Raw genomic sequence first — 19,105 nt, 5'->3', positions numbered from 1 at the left:
CTTCTCCTCGGCATACTGGAGGTGCGTACGCAGACCTTGCAGTTGGTTCTGCAGTCGGTGCTCAGCTTCAAACTTTTCATCTTCCAAAAGTTTATTTATTTCTTTAAGCTCGTGCAGCTTTTCATTCTTTCCCTTGGCGTGTTCTGTCAACTCAGAATTTTCTTTTTTTAATCTTAAATTTTCTCTTTTTTCAGTCTCTGTACTATTCAGGGCCTCCTGGCTGTCCACCTTCCATTTGTGCACATCTGCTTGGAGGCGGGCTGTCTCCTGGCGTGAGACTTCCATCTCCAGGTTTAGGTTCTGGAGCTCTTTCTGAGAGACTTTGAGATCTAAGTTAAGATGTAGGATAGTTTTTTTTTAAATGTCCAGCTCCTCAGTGAGACTGTGAAGTTCCTTTCCAGTGCTCTGCGGAGTGTATGAACCTCTTTCTGAGATACGTATACCTCTGTCCAGAAACTGTTGACCTCCTGTTGTGAGGCATTCAGCTCTATGCGAAGAGTGTGCATCTCTTGCTGGAATACTGTCATCTGCTTCAGTGCCTCCTCATACTTCCGCTTCAGCTTAGCCATCATTTTATCAGATTGGCTCTGCTTTTCATCCATGGCGGTAATAGTAGAGTTTGCAGTATCTAGCTCAGTCTTGAGATCGTCCAATTCTGTCCTGGCCAAAGAGTACATTGTGAGCACATCTTTCTGTAGCTTCACGTTATTTTTCCGGAGCCGATTACAGTCACGCATGGCAACCTTCAGGGAATCCCCAGGGCTGGTCAAGGGATCGTTACTCAGCGGTTCCGGCTCCGCTTCCCTGGGATGGTTGGTTGAGGTTTTTTCACTTTTAGCACCGGACAGACACTTCTTTGGGGTACACGACTTCTGCCTTGGGCCCTCTGGATATTTGGTCATCCGCGGGACGACTTCTCCATTTTCTCTAGGCTGCAGGGCATTTTGGACCCCCTTTTCCTCCGCAAGAGCTGCAGATGTGTCTGTTCCTTCCATGGTAAGTGAAGAACCGCTTTTCTTTTTCTTTTTTCGCCTTTTTGTTTTGGATGACACCGTCCCCTCAGGGATACTGGGGTTTCCATCTTCATTTGAAATTTTAGCAGCGTCACTGGATCCACCTGGCTTTTCTTGCAACTGTAACAGCTGATGGAAATATTCAGTGATCCACTGCTCCCGCTCTTTCTCCTGCCGATCATATTCGTCATCATAGGGAGCGGTCTTTTTGGTTTGTACCGAGTTCAGGCACCCCCACCATTCTTGGGGTGTTTTGTGGGTGTGACTCGGTTTGGGTTCCCCATAAGAGATGTCTTCCTCCTCATCGGACTGGAAGGGCCACTCTTCCGTGGGGTAGGGTTCATTACAGGAACGCTGCATCTTGTCCTCCATTTTAGGGCTATCAGGTGTATTTTTCTTCCTGACCTCAGGAGGCGCTATTGCAGCTCTTGCCACTGTATTTGCTAGAACCCCAAATGGTTGTAGTCCTACAGGTGGGCATATTTTGCTTATAGAGGTCGTAGCTCTCACATGACTCTCTGTAGACTTTTTCTTCCCTTGGGTAAGTTTTACAATATTAGCATTACTGTGCATGCATTCACTCTCATCGTCTGAATAAGGCCTGAAGGGACACTGCTCCGTGTGGTGGTGTTCTTTACACCAGGAACACATTTTCTTCCCTATTTTTACAGAGTCTGTATTTGACTTAAGCCGGGTGGCCATTTTAAATTCCCAGGGTTCTATTTCTTTAAATAAAGTGCTTGCTGGCTGCCCATTATCTGGCTTCAGCAAAGGCATTTGCTTTACACTATTTACTTGCTATGTGCAATCCCTCCGCTTCAGCAACATAATTTGGTTTTCTGCTTGAGTTCAGTAATTTTCAATCTCATCTTTGGGTATTATGGCATTCACTCTTCACACTTTGGGTGCCTGTTTTACTCCCAAGATACATAGGCAGACTTTTTTACTTGCAGAAAAAAAAAACATTCTTTGCAGTGGAATATTTCTTTTACACAGTTCAGTAATACCTTTTTCCCCGGTGGGGCAATTTTACACTCAGCATTTGTTTGCTGAAAATTCCCCTGCTTCACCACAGTCTTGCATCAATTTTCACACTTTTCTGCATATACTCCATTCACAGCTGGTAGTCCTATGCGGTGTTGCAACCTTTATTCGCAGAATCAGTACCGCTCGTGGGTCACCATCTGTATTCACTGCTTTAGCGAAACATTTGAAAACAACAAACACCTATCCCTTTTAAGGGCTAACTCACTTCTTGAACCCTGACTATGGCTGGAAGGCAAAAACCCTATTTAAATGACCATATTACACTTTGTGATAGGCAAATAAGGTTTACCTGCTTCAGCAGTCTCTCTCTCTCTCCTCTTGGGATTGGGAAAAAGAGTCCATCTGTGGTTTTGTGAGTTTCAGTGCAGTGTAGATTTCCTGCCTGGGTGTGTCGCTTTAACTCTGATCTCTGCTGCATGTGATTGTTTATGTTGCTCAGGCTGTTTGTAGGCAAAAAACACAAAAAAAAATTCCACAGGAAATCTCCGGGTCCTAACTTCAAAGACCACCTCTCATCCCAAACTTCAGACACCATATGTAGGATGACATGTGCAGAAGTACACAATGGAGACTGTTGTAAGGTGAAATTAACACAAGGCTTTATCGTGCCTGTCACTTTAAACACAGCAAAAAAATCAACATACTGTAAGCGAAATAGTGAGCCAAACAAAACCTCCTCTACTTTGGCATATATGTATCCTTATATTCCAGCCCCTTTTAACTGGGTGGCTACCCAAGCTATTCATCAGCCCAAGTCATATGGATATATATATATATATTTGTCTTACGGCAGAGATCAGAGAGGTGCCACGTGGGCTTACCTGCAGCCCAGGGATTGGCCTGCTGGAGCCATGTGGAAGAGGGTTGCCAGTCCATTGGGACAGCAGTTGGTGAGAGGGAGGGGCCCTACAGGCCTGTAAAAGGGAGGTCAAGGCAAGACAGGCAGTAGGTGGCAAAGGGAAGGGCTATGCTGGCCCGCAGGTGGGCCAGCTGGAGGCCCCCAGGAAGGGGGCCCGGGCCTAAAGAGTTGGTGGTAAGCAGAGGGGTGGGTCATAAACATGGTCACAGGCAGGGTGGGCCTTGATATATATATATATAGACAACAGTCATTGGAAAATAAAGTCTTATACGAAAAGTCTTATCTGTTAGCTGGACTGCTGTAGGGGAAGCTTATCTGCTCTCTTGGATCCGCACCCGTGTGTGCTAAGGCAATCTCCGGGCTCCAGGTTAGAATCTTGTCCCCTTTGTCTTGTGGTCAGCTTGTCGCTCAAGACATCTGTCCTTCCTTGGTTCAGCCCAGTTGTGGACTAAGGAATCTCTGCTCTGTCTCCTAGTTCAGCTCAGGTGTAAGCTAAGGAGTCTCACTTCCTGTCTCAGAGGCAAGCTTTTTCTACCACCTGTAATCAGCCAGGTGGTGTTAGTCAATGGCCTACCAGCAGTTAACCACCCCACTGCTGGATTAGAGGCACATTAGTGAACAGGGATAAGTCCTCTGTTACAGTGACAAGGATCATAGGGCATTCCCCAGAGGCTGCTGGGAGATGTAGTCCACTCAGGACCTCTTTCCTATGGGGACCGCATGTGTGATCTCTACTGCGCCTGTGTGAAGCTGTAATGGCCACCGCTATGCTTAACTGCGCCTGCGCAACTTCCCAGAGCTCCTGCACACTTGTAATGGCCACCGCTACCCTTGCCAACCTCTGCGCATTGCGCGAACCTCGCGCCACAACCAAGATGGCGGCGCCCATTGGGAGAAGTCGCCGTCCCTTTCCCCCACTGCCACAGGGATAAGACAGGAGGCAAAGGAAAATCAGGGATATCGGGAGCGACCCCTTTACATATATATATATATATATATATATATATATATATATATATATATATATATATATAGACATACGTTACCATTCCAAAGTCTGGTAAAGCAAGAGACAGCACTCAATTGTAGAAAACTTTACCAGACCTTGGAACGGTAACGTATGTCTATATCAGGCCTGCACAACACGCGGCCCACTCACTGTGCGGCCCGCGGCGGCTTTCATCTCTCCCCCTCCCTCCCAAGTCTGCTCTCCGGTTCCCTCACGAGACTCCTCTCCCGTTCCCCGATGAGCCCGCTCTCCCCCCTCCCAAATGATCCCGCACTCCTCCCTCCCCGATGAGCCCGCTCTCCCCCTCCCCGATGAGCCCGCTCTCCCCCCTCCCCAATGAGCCCGCTCTCCCCCCTCCACGATGAGCCCGCTCTCCCTCCTCCCCGACGAGCCCGCTCAGAGGACTGCAGGGCAGCAGCACGCTCTCGCATTGAGGCACTTCCGTGCCTGCTGCCTGCTGGAGCGCGCACGTGAGTGCAGTCCTGCCTTCTCTGCCGCCTCCTCTGCAGCAAACCGAGGTAGAGGGGGGAGTCATTGGAGGTGCAGGGGGGGTCATTGGAGGTGCAGGGGGGGGTCATTGGAGGTGCATGGGGGGGTCATTGGAGGTGCATGGGGGTTCATTGGAGGTGCAGGGGGGGTCATTGGATGTGCAGGGGGGGTCATTGGAGGTGCAGGGGAGGGTCATTGGAGGTGCAGGGGAGGGTCATTGGAGGTGCAGAGGGGGTGATTGGAGGTGCAGGGGGGGTGATTGGAGGTGCAGGGGGGGTGATTGGAGGTTCAGGGGTGTGATTGGAGGTGCAGGGGAGAGAGATGTGTGATGCAAGGGGGGAAAGATGTGAGGTGCAGGGGGGAGAACGATGTGAGGTGCAGGGGGGAGAGTGATGGGAGGTACAGGGGGGGAGTGATGGGAGGTGCAGGGGGGAGAGGGATGTGAGGTGAAGGGGGGGAGAGGGATGTGAGGTGAAGGATGTGAGGTGCAGGGGGGGAGAGGGATGTGAGGTGCAGGGGTATATATATATATATATATATTCTGTACACACCCCATAATACATGCATCATATACACACATATACACACATATACCACATGTATTATAGACAAACCCATGCACACAAAAAAATATGTATACTGTACCTGCAAACACCATAAATACACCACAAAGAGTAAATAAAGTACAGACACGCCATACATGCACCTTGTAGATAAAGACACCCACACAATATAGACCATGCATCCAGGGTTGACTGCAGGGTGGGTCAGCTATCCCGGGACCACTCAGTCAAGGCCCACCCTGCCTGTGACCATGTTTATGACCCACCCCTCTGCTTACCACCAACTCTTTAGGCCCGGGCCCCCTTCCTGGGGGCCTCCAGCTGGCCCACCTGCGGGTCAGTATAGCCCTTCCCTTTGCCACCTACTGCCTGTCTTGCCTTGACCTCCCTTTTACAGGCCTGTAGGGCCCCTCCCTCTCACCAACTGCTGTCCCAATGGACTGGCAACCCTCTTCCACATGGCTCCAGCAGGCCAATCCCTGGGCTGCAGGTAAGCCCACGTGGCACCTCTCTGATCTCTGCCGTAAGACAAATCCCTGCCTATCCCCACCCCCCAGGGCCCATTACCTTCAAACCCACCACATGTCAATCTCTTCCCTATACCCCCCAGACCCATTACTTCAGTATACCACCTAGTCCCATTACTTTACTATACCCCTACAGGCCCATTACCATAATACTCCCAGGTAAACTACCTCCATATATTCCCCAGGCCCATTATCTCCTTATACACCCTGGCCCATTACCACCTCATACCCCTCCCCACCCCCGTAAGGCCCATTACCTCCTTATTAACCTCCGGCTCATTACCTCCTTATACTACACAGGTCAATTCCCTCCTTATACATCCCCAGGCTCATTACCTCTTTATACCCCAAACGCCCATTACTTTCTTATACCCCTGGCCCATTACTTCCTTATACCCCAGGCCCATTACCTCCTTATATCCCAATTGTCCAATTACCGCCTTATACCCCCACTTCCCCCCCCACCCCGACAATCCCATACCTCCTTTACCACCACCCACTTTCCCCATGCCGCCATTTACCCCCCTTGCATGCCCATACCTCCTTTAACCCCCTGCCTTCCTCCCATGCCTCATTTTATCCCCCATCCCCTCACCCTTTCCATACCTCCTTTTTCCTCACCCTCCAGACCCACAGCTTCTACTCCCCTCCTCCCTCCAATTCACCGAGACGGGGGGGGGGGGTTGGCCCTTCTTCATATATTTTTAATGGACCCAAAAATTCATGGGTGTGGCATGGTATGCACAATATATGTATACAGATGTAGCATAAGTTATTTTATCAGCTGACACGTTATGGTGGGATATGCTGTGATATTGTGTGTTATCATTGTAATTGAATCTAATGGAAAATCATATTCTACATTATACTGTAATGTGATATTCTGCATTATTAGCAGCTGCAATAACCTTTTCTACATCTGTACACAATTGCCTTACATCGAACAGATAAATAAAAATACACACGCACCATAAATACACTACATGTACTGTACATACAAATACAATACATTCACTTAATATGTATACACAAACACAAACACTTTACAGTATATGCACTATGTACAGTATATACTTATATACTGTACATCATATTAACTTGCTTCATGGACATATCATATACTGCTTCCATACATAAACACATACAGTATACACACTTAACAGCTGGGATGACTTGGAAATAGCACAGAAGCCATACAGTAAGTGCTCTGCATATCTATTTATTGGCTGAGTCTGCAGAATGTTGCAGACAGAGACCATCTCCTTCTCCCCTGATATGGGCCAAATCAGACTAGGGCTGGGGAACCCTCTGGCCTGTCTGCCTTTCAACACTGGCAACCTACTGTTTGGAATTAAAAAAATTCTGAGCACAACAGATATTAACTACAGTATATGCGAACAACAAAAAATATATTGTTCTTTTCCAGTAAATCATATTGTTTACAATAATATGCATAGTTAATGGTCAGATCATTTTTGAGTATTTGATAAAATGTTAAACAATTTTGGAATTTTTATATTCAGATGCCTATAATCTGTGTTTTATTGTATGCTTTAACAAGCTGGGATAATTGGACATCCACTCTAATTAGATCTATAGTGAAATATTTTTGTTGCATTCTGTATTAACATGTTGGTCTTTGCAAAATGTTAATAATACTTAGGCCTAACCACAAGTTCCGATTACAAGCCATAAGTTTATTAATATATCCTTAGCAGCAGTGATAACACTTCATATTACAATGACCATAAAGCCATAATTTGCTGATATCAAAAGTATAATTGAAATTATCCCTATTTTTTGTAGAACTTATCAATTTGTATACACCTTTCACATTCTATTTTATTTTTGTTCTTGGAAGTATAGGTTTTTTTTAATACTCTACTAAACATTTTTTTAATAATTCTGACTTTTTTTTATTTTGGTGTATTCTTTATTTCTTTAGATGTATTATGCTTTTGATACAAATAAATGATGGCCCATAGCAAGTGTTATCACTGCTACTACGGTTATATTACTGTGTTACACATATGGTCTGTTATTGGAACTTGGCGTACGGTCTAACTACTATTATAATTTGAGATAACACGAATGTATAGTGATAAAAGACCAATTATAGTACTGTATGTAACTCTCAGATGGTCACTATTGGATAAAATGTACTAATATCCGGTAATTATATACTGGGATGTGGGTATACTCATATTGTTGATAATGATGTAGTGTGCTAAAGTGAGCAGGGGGATGTAGTACTTATGTAGCTAATACTGGTTATTGGCTACCAGTCTGCCCTCACTGGCAGTAAGCCCTGGTAAGAGCAGACCAGTCAGTACTTATCATGGGTTTTTCCAACTACAAGCAGTGCCCTTGAGTGACAGGGGGAGGTGGAACCAGGCCTGGGTTCAACCAATCCTGGGTTAGACCTGGTGCCCTCCTCCTGGCTGTACTTAATGGGAATGCCATCCAAATTTAGTCAGTGCCTCTCCCCACTTGAGAGAGGCAGGACACACACAGGTTGCCTGAGTACTGGCCCTCCCTGTTCCTCTTTCCCTTGGGGAGAGTGAGTGTGCACCTTTCCCCTGATCCTGATAGAGGATCAGGGAAGAACAAGACTGCTGTGGAGGCCCTTGACTGTAGTGCAGGTCCAGAGACCATCCTAAAGCTGGAGATATCAACAGAGACTGCCTAGGACAGAGGCCTGCTGTGACTGCATTGAGCTGAACAGAATAAATAGTTCCAGTTACTGTACCTCCTGCCTGGTGTGATCTTTCTGGGAAAGGAGAGGGGATTGTGTTCTACTGTAGGAGATCGCCTCCATACATCTGGAGCATGCGGAAGATGGAGGCGCTGTACCACTAGAGATCCATGTCGGGTATGTACCCCAGAAGCTTGTCTTCTGTCCCCACAAACATAGGCGCATGACTCAGCCCTCCTTCTTACAAACAGGTAGCATGCACCACACACGCTGTAATGGCAGAATCTCCCATCGGGTGGGGGAAACACCGTTATACTTATTTAATTAGGGAGTCTCAAGAGATAGCATATACTGATGCAGCTACCAGTTTTAGAACACTTACCTGAGAAATTCCTGGGAGATTCTGGGGCAGCCTCACAGTAAATGCCTTAACTTTGCCTCAACATTTCTGTAAAATTCTTAATGGCCCATCGGATTAACACAGCAGGGGGTCCCTGCAGTCCCATTCAGTTTGCAGGGACTCCCTGCTGTGTTAATCCTATGGGCCATTAAGAATCTCACAGAAATGTTGAGGCAATGTTGCAGCAACGTTGAGGCATTTACTGTGAGACTGCCCCAGAATCTACCCAGGCAAAGTTCTAATACTCGTTGCTGCATCTGTATGAAAAAAGTATGTTTCGATGTTTTATGTTTATGGGTAGAGAAGATGGATTGTGATTATGTATATAAGTATTAAAGATGGTTTGGGATTATCTATATGGGTATTAAAGATGGATTATGTGACTTTTTTCTTACATGATTTTTAATATTTGTGGGTAACAGCACAATGTATTGTTTTAATGTTCAATTTTTTAATATTGTATAAACATATAAGAAATCAATACTTTTCAGTAACTTAGGGAACTATTCCTCCTTCGGTATTTCTGGAACAATTTAATAAAATAAAAGGCATTTTAAAATTGAATAAAGTAAAATGTAAAATAAATAAGCTTATAGTAGGCAGAGGCATATGCTATTAATTTGAATAGAGTTTGGTTTGAAGCCCTCTAATACTATTTTAGAAGAGAAAAGGAGTGAAGTCAGATAATTACACAATTCTGAGTCACTTTTGTGCTCTATCAATCAGGTTATTAATGCAAAGATGAAGGACCTAACAGTTCCCAGATTCTCCATGACTTCCTTTGGGGTTCAAGCTTTTAGCCACACTGCTTCCACTCTCTGAACAATCTGCCTCAGTCTCAAACAGTCTCTGTTTGAGAGCCCCCCTCCCTAGAAATCTATAAAAATAAGCTCAAGACCAACCTTTTCATACAGACATTAAATGAATGAACAACAACCTGTCCAGTATTTAATACCTACCGTTCCGTTCCATCCTGTCTTGTATCTTTCCTTGTGTTTGGTCTCTTTTATAACTTTAAATGTTTTCTACTTTTTCTCTTTTTGCAAATGTGAATTGCTTTGAGTCCCATTAGGAGAGATCTGCTATATAAATACAGTTATTATTATTATTATTATTATTATTATTATTATTATTATTATTATTAATAATAATAATTAAAATGTTTGCTTGAAACACCAGTTAATTACTAGTGACTTTCTTTTCGAATGTTATATTGTAGTTGGTCAGGTGGAGAGAGTGGTTTTGTATATACAGTAATGTAGCCAATCTGCTGTTTCCTTACCTTGGAACTGGGCATTGAATCCTTTCCGTCTGTGGTTGCTGTCAGATGTAAAATGGAGATGGAGCCAGTTTTTATTGCTAATGACTGGAGAGGGCAGGTTCATTCCAGTTAGCCTAAAAAGCAAAACACATAAAATTTATATAAAGACTTTTTATGCTTATACTCTACTGACGTATTTGCATGTACACAAGGCGTAACACATTTCAATTGTAATGGATTATGTCCCTACAAATATAGACAAATATAATTTTGTGACTAGTACAATATGTATCATCTTCTATGTGGAAACTGATATTTAAAATGTTACATTTTATTTAGATATGTCAAATATGATAGACAAAGTCACTCTATTATTGATGTATTAAAAATAAATATGTACTAGTCGTAAAACAGCAGTCTCCATTAACATATATATATATTTGTTTATGTGACTGAACTGTTGGGTCACTCGGAGCTGATTCGCGGTTCCCTGACCTCTTGACACATTTGATAAGGTATTTGTAGTCATATATGGCTGCAGTGTCACCAATAGGGAGCCACAACATAAGCAACAGATTACACTGCAGATTTATATTGGCAGCTGGAACAAAACTGACCCTGGCAGCTATGTTGTGTCCACCAGGCAAGTATTATTGATTGGTGGAGAAACTGCATGCATTTTAAGGACAAATCTCAGGCCGTCTCCAAAGGACAACACAGTTCAGGTATTACATGAACATAATAACCGGCAAATAAAATGACCAGCATAGACTGTTGCTTTAATAGCCACTATATGGAAATAGAAATAAAAATATGGGAAAGAAAGAAATGTTACATATATTGGAAAGAAGAGCATATATAATAATACCCAAAAATATATGTAAAGGGGACATTTATTTTCCTCTTGCTAAATCATCAAGTTACATTTCCTAAAAACAAAACAAAAATACAATGACACTTTATCTTCCCGTCCTCGGAACCTTCTCTATAGGAACTGTTAGGTAGTACAACTAGAAAATTGAGGCTAGTCAAAAAGGAAGTATAAAATTAATTGTTACAAATAAGTTTTCATTATATGCAGAGGCAAGTTCTTACACAAGACCAATTATTCGACAAACCCTCTATAATACTGCTAGTTTTTAACTTTGTGAATACATTGAATTCTATGTTCTGTAGCTAGAAAAACACTAATATATAATATATGGATATTATTTTTTTCCGTTTGACATGTACAAATATTATGCTCATGACAGGACAGATTGTGATATACGTTGGCACTTAATAAACATGTAACATTGTGATAAATGTTAAAAACTTGACAGAATTGCCAAATATAGAGCAATTGTATCTCTAAAAAAAATATATATAAAACTTATATACATAACTCTTAGTTGTATATATATATATATATATATACATATATATATATATATACATACACATATATATATATACATACAACTAAGATTTATGTATATAAGTTTTATATATATATATTTTAGAGATACAATTGCTCTATATTTGGCAATTCTGTCAAGTTTTTAACACAGAGTACCGCATGCACGCCTAACAATAAATGTACCTAAATACTGGCCATAATAAAGTAGTAATATGCCAGCGGTGCTCCAGGGAAGGGAGATATATGAAGACAACAACAAAAATCCCTGGAGCTCACAGGTATACCAAATGAATAATAAAGTTTATTATAATCCATAAAAACGGGAGAAAGAAAATAAAATGGAGGGGGGCATTAACCTGAAATCTGGAGGGAAAGGACTAAATATCAAAGGATGGACTGTAAACAGTGTCTGCAAATGAAGACACAAAATCAAAAGCCACACAGGGGTCTAATGACAGGGGTGTGCATGGACTGGGGGCAGACAAGGGAGTAGTGGAAATGAATAACTATTGGAGTATGAATACACGTGTAAAACAAATAGTTAATACCACAAAAAACCTAAATGCCAATGTAAACAGAACATGCAACACATCACAACATGCAAAAGAACAGCAAGAGATAGGAAAAGCTAATTGCCAAATGCTAGATGTAATATGAGTAGAAATTCATAAGAGGCTCTGAGAGTACAGGGACTCTAACTAAAGCCTGCAGTAGCTGTGCATGAAAAAAAAACAGTCCATGAGCTATACAGAGTCCAAATACGTCACCAATAAACAGGAGTAAAGGTAAATCCTATGGGTGGTCCCTAGTACCAGAAAATAGGATAAAAAGCCCCCCTGCCAAGCTCCCATTCCTATGCGTTTTGACCTGGCTGGTCTTCAACTGGGAGTGCTGGCATAACGGGGAAGCAGACTCTATATACAGACATTAATTAGGGTCCCCTCGATCTACAAATCACTACCCAGCTAAACGTGATGCGTCGCGTCATCACGCTGTCGCTTTGGTGATAGCAGCTGTTACATCTATATCTATATATATAGATATAGATATATATATCTCAAAGCTCAAAGCTGTGACCATGCAGCAAGCTTAAGCCTATAGGGAACCATGTTAAAAATGGTTATTGAGGCAAAAAGTGACACTGTGTGCTCATTTGCATGTCATTTTCCAGAATCCCTTGCTGCAGTGGAAGTGCTGTATGCTGGGTGATAATGGGGAAAGGCGGGGTTGCAGACCTGCCTAAGACATGCAGATGAGCATACAGCTATATTTGCATATTTGCTTTCCTGTGGAGGGTTTTTGTCACTTTTTTACTCACCATAACTTAACTCAGTATTATGGTTTAGCCTATCCCATAGCCTCTCTTGCATTCCCAGTAAAATCAACCCCACACTGATGAGACCCATCAAGGTCGAAACAGCTGTCTGTGGGTGGTTTTCTGGGTATGCACCTTAACCCTGGCTGTGCTCAAAGCTGTGACCATGCAGCAAGCTTAAGCCTATAGGGAACCATGATAAAAATGGTTATTGAGGCAAAAAGTGACACTGTGTGCTCATTTGCATGTCATTTCCCAGAATCCCTTGCTGCAGTGGAAGTGCTGTATGCTGGGTGATAATGGGGAAAGGCGGGGTTGCAGACCTGCCTAAGACATGCAGATGAGCATACAGCTATATTTGCATATATATATATATATATATATGAGTGAAAAGAGAAAAAAGTAACCCGTATGGGAGCACTCAGGTATGCAAATTAACATATAGTATTTTATTTATTTGACACAATGCAAAAAAGGATTAGTAAACAGTACATGATTAAAAACACTTAAAAAAGGCTTGGACCCCTGTCACGGGTACTACCCATAAACACAAATGGGCAAAACTAGGGAATGACTCAAATTGTCAACCCTTAACATGAGAAGGATAGTGACTCAAGAAACACTATGATAGATCAGTATAAATCACAGTAGGTTAATGGGTTAATGGGTTAATGGGTTCACAGGCACCTATACAAGGCTAAAGATAATTCGTACTACACACCAGTGAAATGACTAGTCAAAATATAAATGACAATCTTAAACCATCATGAATCTGCTTGAGCATACAAATATGTAACCAATACCAACAGCTCAAATTAATCACTTGTAGGAAAAAGGTGGTATGATGGGATGCAGTCACTAGATGTGTAGAGCAGTGAAGTTTTCAGTGTTTTTAATCATGTACTGTTTACTAATCCTTTTTTGAATTGTGTCAAATAAATAAAATACTATATGTTAATTTGCATACCTGAGTGCTCCCATACGGGTTACTTTTTTCTCTTTTCACTCATACTATTTACAACCCGTGAGCACCGCCAATTCTTACTGATGTAAAGTTATTTTTTGGCTTATGGTGGCATTAATATTGTAAAAGTAGATGCGAGGTTTCTTTTCCCCACCTTCCCCCCTTTTTTCCCCCGTTATTTGAATATATATATATATATATAGATATATAAATATACATATATATATATATATATATACATACATACATACATACATACATACATACATACAGTTAAGATTTATGTCTGTTTTCCTAAACTGAAGTGTGAAAATTCTACTGGTAGAGATTTATAACAATCATTGGACAGCGACAAAGTATACAATATAGATTCCTGTACATATCTAGATGGCAATGTAAGTGTCATATGTTAGCTTGTCTGTGTTTTAGTATTAGTTGTATGTATGCCTTTATTTATATAGCTCCATTAGTGTTCATAGCGCTTCACAGTAGTAATACACGTGACAATCATACAAATAAGAAATAATAGAAATAACAGATCATGGGAATAAGTGTTTCAGGCATAAAAGTGACATTTCGGAAGAGGAGTCCCTGCTCCGAGGAGCTTACAATCGAATTGGTAGGTAGGAAGAACGTACAGAGACAGTAGGAGGGATTTCTGGTAAGTGCGTCTGCAGGGGCCAAGCTTTATGTATCATGTGTCTAGTATTAACCACCGAGCTACTTATATGCTTCTTTAAGCAAGTGTTTCGTAAGGTGGGTCTTAAAGGTAGATAGAGAGGGTGCTAGTCGGGTATTGAGGGGAAGGGCATTCCAGAGGGGTGGGGCAGTCAGTGAGAAAGGTTTAAGGCATGAGAGGGCTTTAGATACAAAGGGGGTAGAGAGAAGACATCCTTGAGCAGAACGTAAGGCTAAGGCCCCGCTCCCAGAGTCAGCGCACCCGCACTGCAGACAGGCGGTGCGCTGACATACACAGACCGCGATATGCGGTCTGTAGGGAGCGGGAGCCGGAGCGGGAGGTGGGCGGGAGTGGGAGGATTGACAATGAGGGGGGGCGTGGCTTGAGCGGAGGGACCCGCTACTCTCCCCCCCCCTCCCTCCACGGACTCGGGCTGGAGCTGCTGAGGGTAAGTTTAAACACACACACGCAGGCACTAATACATACACACACACACACACACACACACAGGCAGGCAGGCACTCACGCACTCATACACACACACGCGCGAACACACAGGCAGGCACTCACGCACTCATACACACACACAGACAGAGGCAGGCACTCACGCACTCAGGCACACACATACACACACAGACAGGCACGCACGCACTCAGACACACACACAGACAGGCACTCACCTGCTTTCACTCCACACTCCTCCCTGCTCCCCGAAGCCTCTCCTCCTCCCGAAGCCTCCCCTCCCCATTGGCTCACAGCCACACCACGTGACACGTCAACGCTAGGAAACACCATTTTCTTGTGTCTCCTAGCAGCTGACGCGCCACAGCGTGTAGTCAGCTGTGCCGCCAGGGGGGACCTGGACTGGCTCGCGAGGATTCCCCTGCTGGTGGGGAACTTGCGACATGGCCGCCTGCGCCAACGAGCGCAGCGGGACCAAGGCCTAAGAGTCGGGATGGAGCATAGCGAGAAATTAGGGCTGAGATGTAAGAAGGGGCAGAAGAGTATAAAGCTTTGAAAGTGAGGAGGAGAATTGAATTGGATATGCAGGATTTGATAGGAAGCCAGGAGAGTGATTTCAGCAGGGGATGCACTGAGACAGATTTAGGAAAGAGTAGAGTAATTCTGGCAGCAGCGTTTAGGATAGATTGTAAGGGAGACAGGTGAGAGGCAGGAAGGCCGGACAGCAGGAAGTTACAGTAATCAAGACTTATGCCCTCGTACAGTCTCTGTACGTTCTTCCTACCTACCAATAAGATTGTAAGCTACTCAGAGCAGGGACTCCTCTTCCTTAATGTTACGTTTATGTCTGAAGCACTTATTCCCATGACCTGTTATTTATATGTAGCCCCCTGTAAACAGCACGGGCTATACCTATCTTCCTTCTACTGTGGTAAGTCCTGTTAAGAACAGGCACCAGTAGTAATCATGGGTTTTCCCCCTTCATGCCCTACCTTGCGTGATAGATACAGGCCTCAGACTCTGCTGCAGGCGTGAGCAGAGGGGAGGTCTTGCTGACATCATAAGAGGTGGGACCGAGACAATTTAGCAGCCAGTTCCTGTAAGTGACAGTCTGTCTGTTCTCACCTGGCTCTGGAGCGGGTCTGTCCAAGGAGTTGGAGTGATAGACCAAGCTCCGTCCTGGGAGCTAGCCAGAGAAAGAGCTGGGCCATTACATTTGGAGAGCGAGCCAAACTCAGGTGGGACCAATGCCCCTCACCCGAGGCAAGGGTGATGGGGAGGATTCATCCCCCGCCCAGAGGATATCCTCTGCAGTGGGCATTGGGGTATTGAGGCCCCAGCACAGTCCATCCTGACAGAGAGCATATTTGGAGGGAAGGAGAGGAGGAAAGGACGGTACCGAGGGGAGAGTCTTGAGTGCGGAAGAGCTTGCTGTTGTTGTTGTAGCTGCAGGCTGCTGCTATTGTCGGGCACGGCTAAGAACAATAAAGAGAGACTTTATCTTTTAACCACAAAGACTGTTGTGTGAGTCTGGAGTATCCACTCTGGGACCAGGGTTCACTCTTCTATACAGGTCCTATCCCACATCCCTGGGAGTATAGAGGATGGAGGCGCTGCACCACCACTAGAAGAATGGAGGCTAATACCCCAGAAGCCTGGTCCTGTTGTCCCCCACACCATCGCGGGAGACTCAGGCCCTCCTGTTCCACGCAGGTACGCACCACTAAGTACATGTAGTCCACCCTCACACACCCTAGATATGTCAGATGAGTCTAGGGGGGGGGGAATATGGGTTACATATATTATCTGTTATTTATTTGATTACCCTGTGTATTACTACTGTGAAGCGCTATGTACATTAATGGCGTTATATAAAAAAAGACATACAATACAATTGTAGGGGAGACAGGTGAGAGGCAGGAAGGCCGAACAGCAGGAGGTTGCAGTAATTGAGACGGGAGAGAATGAGGGCCTGAATCAGAGTTCCAGCAGTCGAGCAACAGAGAAAGGGTGTATCTTTGTAATATTGTGGAGGAAAAAGAGACAGATTTTAGAAACGTTTTGAATGTGAGAGAATGTGAGAGAGGAGTCGAGTGTGATCCCTAGGCATCGTGCTTGGGCTAATGGGTGAATGATAGTACTACCAACAGTAATTTAGAAGGAGGTAGTAAGGCCAGGTTTGGGAGGAAGTATGAGGAGCTCGATTTTTGCCATGTTAAGTTTAAGTCGGCGTAGGGCCATCCAGGGTGATATTGAAGAGAGACATTCAGACACTTTGGTCCGTATAGCAGGTGTAAGGTCAGAGGTTGAAAAGTAAATTTGAGTGTCATCAGCATAGAGGTGATATTTAAACCCAAGCGATGTGATTAGGTCACCTAGAGAAAGTGTGTACAGAGAAAAGAGAAGAGGTCCCAGGACAGAGCCCTTGGGTACCCCCACAGAGAGATCGATAGAGGAGGAGGAGGAGGTGTTAGCAGAAGAGACACTGAAAGTACGATGGGAGAGGTAAGAGGAGATCCAGGATAGAGCTTTGTTACAAATACCAAGAATATGGAGAATGCGAAGGAGAAGAGTGTGGTCCATGGTGTCAAATGCTGCAGAGAGGTTGAGTAATGAGCAGAGTTTAATGACCTCTGTCTTTGACAGCATGGAGGTCATCAGTTATTTTAGTGAGGGCTGTTTCAGTCGAATTGACACTTTCCAACCCTAAATACATTACAATAATGGCAATAAAAATTATAACTTGTGGGAGGAAGAGACAAAGTGATTGGATATAAGTACACATATTATGCCTGAGAAGCACCACCTTTTTTCCTGTGCTTTAAAATCCTGCATACAAAGTCAAGTAAGATTAGACCTTACAATGTGAAGTCAATGGATCCATGTTGCCTTCACGCATTTCTGTTCTTACCCAACAACATTTCTATGGTAAGAGTAATTAATGAATATGCAGGTATTTGTATCATGTCAACATTGTATCTAAAAATGTATACTGAAATGCTTATAGACTGTACATTTCATTAACAAATGAACAAAGCAATTTATAAAAGGATTTGTTTGTTTTTAGTGCGTATCAAAAGTATAACATGACTGAAAGATTTAATGTACTGCATAACTTTAACACTTAGTTTAAATGGGCATTCCTGCCTAGAATAAAAGTAAGCTAAGGACAGTGCCATGTTTAATAGGTTAAAGGTAGCTGTTGGACACATTTTGTTAATGGAAAAATTATTATAATCTTTATCTTTAACGTCTCAAATAAATTGTTAGTTTTGCTGTTTTGGGCATCCAATACCATTTATGGAGTAGTTTAATTTCAACTTCCCTTATGTTGGAGCATGTTGATGATCTGGATTTATGATTCCATAAAAAAAATGTATTTCTAAGTTTCATCATTCAGTTGGGATCCCATTTCAGTTGGACAAATAAATTGAGATTACAGTTATTTTGTGGAGAACCCAACAGATAAATAAGTGCAATGAAATCTTTCTCATAGAAAGCTTTCTAATACAAATACAAATAACATATCTGACACTTCCGCTTCTGAACTCTCCAGTTCCACTCACGGCTTTTCACTTTGTGGAAATGACCACTGTAATAAAGAACTCAATCTAGCATATACTGTATGTACAGTATAACGGTGAAAATCCGGAAGACCAACTCCCCCTCCAAACACTCCCATGCTGGACAGGTTAAAGTCATGATCGTCATTTAAATTCCTGGCTTACTCCCTCCCATACAAATCTAGAAATTGCCTTTTCTCAATCTGTATTAGCAGTTATTGAAATGGATAAATGTGTAACTTGGAACAATTACAGCGCCTGAACGAGAATATTCATTAGTGATATCTTTTTTCAATTGCTTAAATTCTCCAGAATAGTTACTATCATATAAACTACTGTAGGTTTTAGAGATATGCACTCCTAGGTTTTTCAAGTTGCATATCTTTCCACCGAAAATCAAAATTTTAAGATATTAATTTAGATATATTTGAGGGAATGTGGAGGACTCAGATTTGGATTCATTTATCATAAAATGTGAAACCTGCCTGTGACAGGGCCTTAATCCCTGTATAAGTAGGGCTCCAAATAGAAAGCCGGTATCTGGCTAATGAGTCCAGCAGGGAGTTGGTTAATTTAAGCTACAGTATAGACAATTAGCTAGTCGCCACCTGGCTCATCAGTTAGGTAGAAAGGCTCATTCTTAATCTGCAGGGAATCTCTCTAACACTACGAAGGTGGTTGCTGCAAAAGAGTAATCCCAGGGAACCGGATCCTCTATTCCTGGACGCAAGCATCCTGGAACCCGCACCCCATGGACACCAACCCAGGCCTGGACTGATGTATAGAGCCTATGATGACAGGTACCTTGTTGGACTTTGGATCAGAGGCTGGTAAGAGGCCTATCCTCCCAGCCCTGCATA

The 19,105-nt window shown here is 43.3% G+C and overlaps 1 protein-coding gene across 1 annotated transcript in view; it reads right to left on the bottom strand.

Annotated features, from left to right (window-relative positions):
- CSMD1 (CUB and Sushi multiple domains 1) overlaps positions 1 to 19,105 on the bottom strand; it is a 2,556,145-nt gene that overhangs the window by 1,131,212 nt on the left and 1,405,828 nt on the right. The window contains exon 6 of the mRNA XM_075598211.1: positions 9,885 to 9,997. Within this exon, the coding sequence (XP_075454326.1) occupies positions 9,885 to 9,997 (113 nt within the window). The remainder of the gene's footprint in view (positions 1 to 9,884; positions 9,998 to 19,105) is intronic.

The sequence above is a fragment of the Ascaphus truei genome, chromosome 4, assembly GCF_040206685.1.
Source record: "Ascaphus truei isolate aAscTru1 chromosome 4, aAscTru1.hap1, whole genome shotgun sequence".
Lineage (NCBI taxonomy): Eukaryota > Metazoa > Chordata > Amphibia > Anura > Ascaphidae > Ascaphus > Ascaphus truei.
Note: the sequence above shows the minus strand (reverse complement) of the source record. Positions and strands in the feature narration are given on the sequence as shown.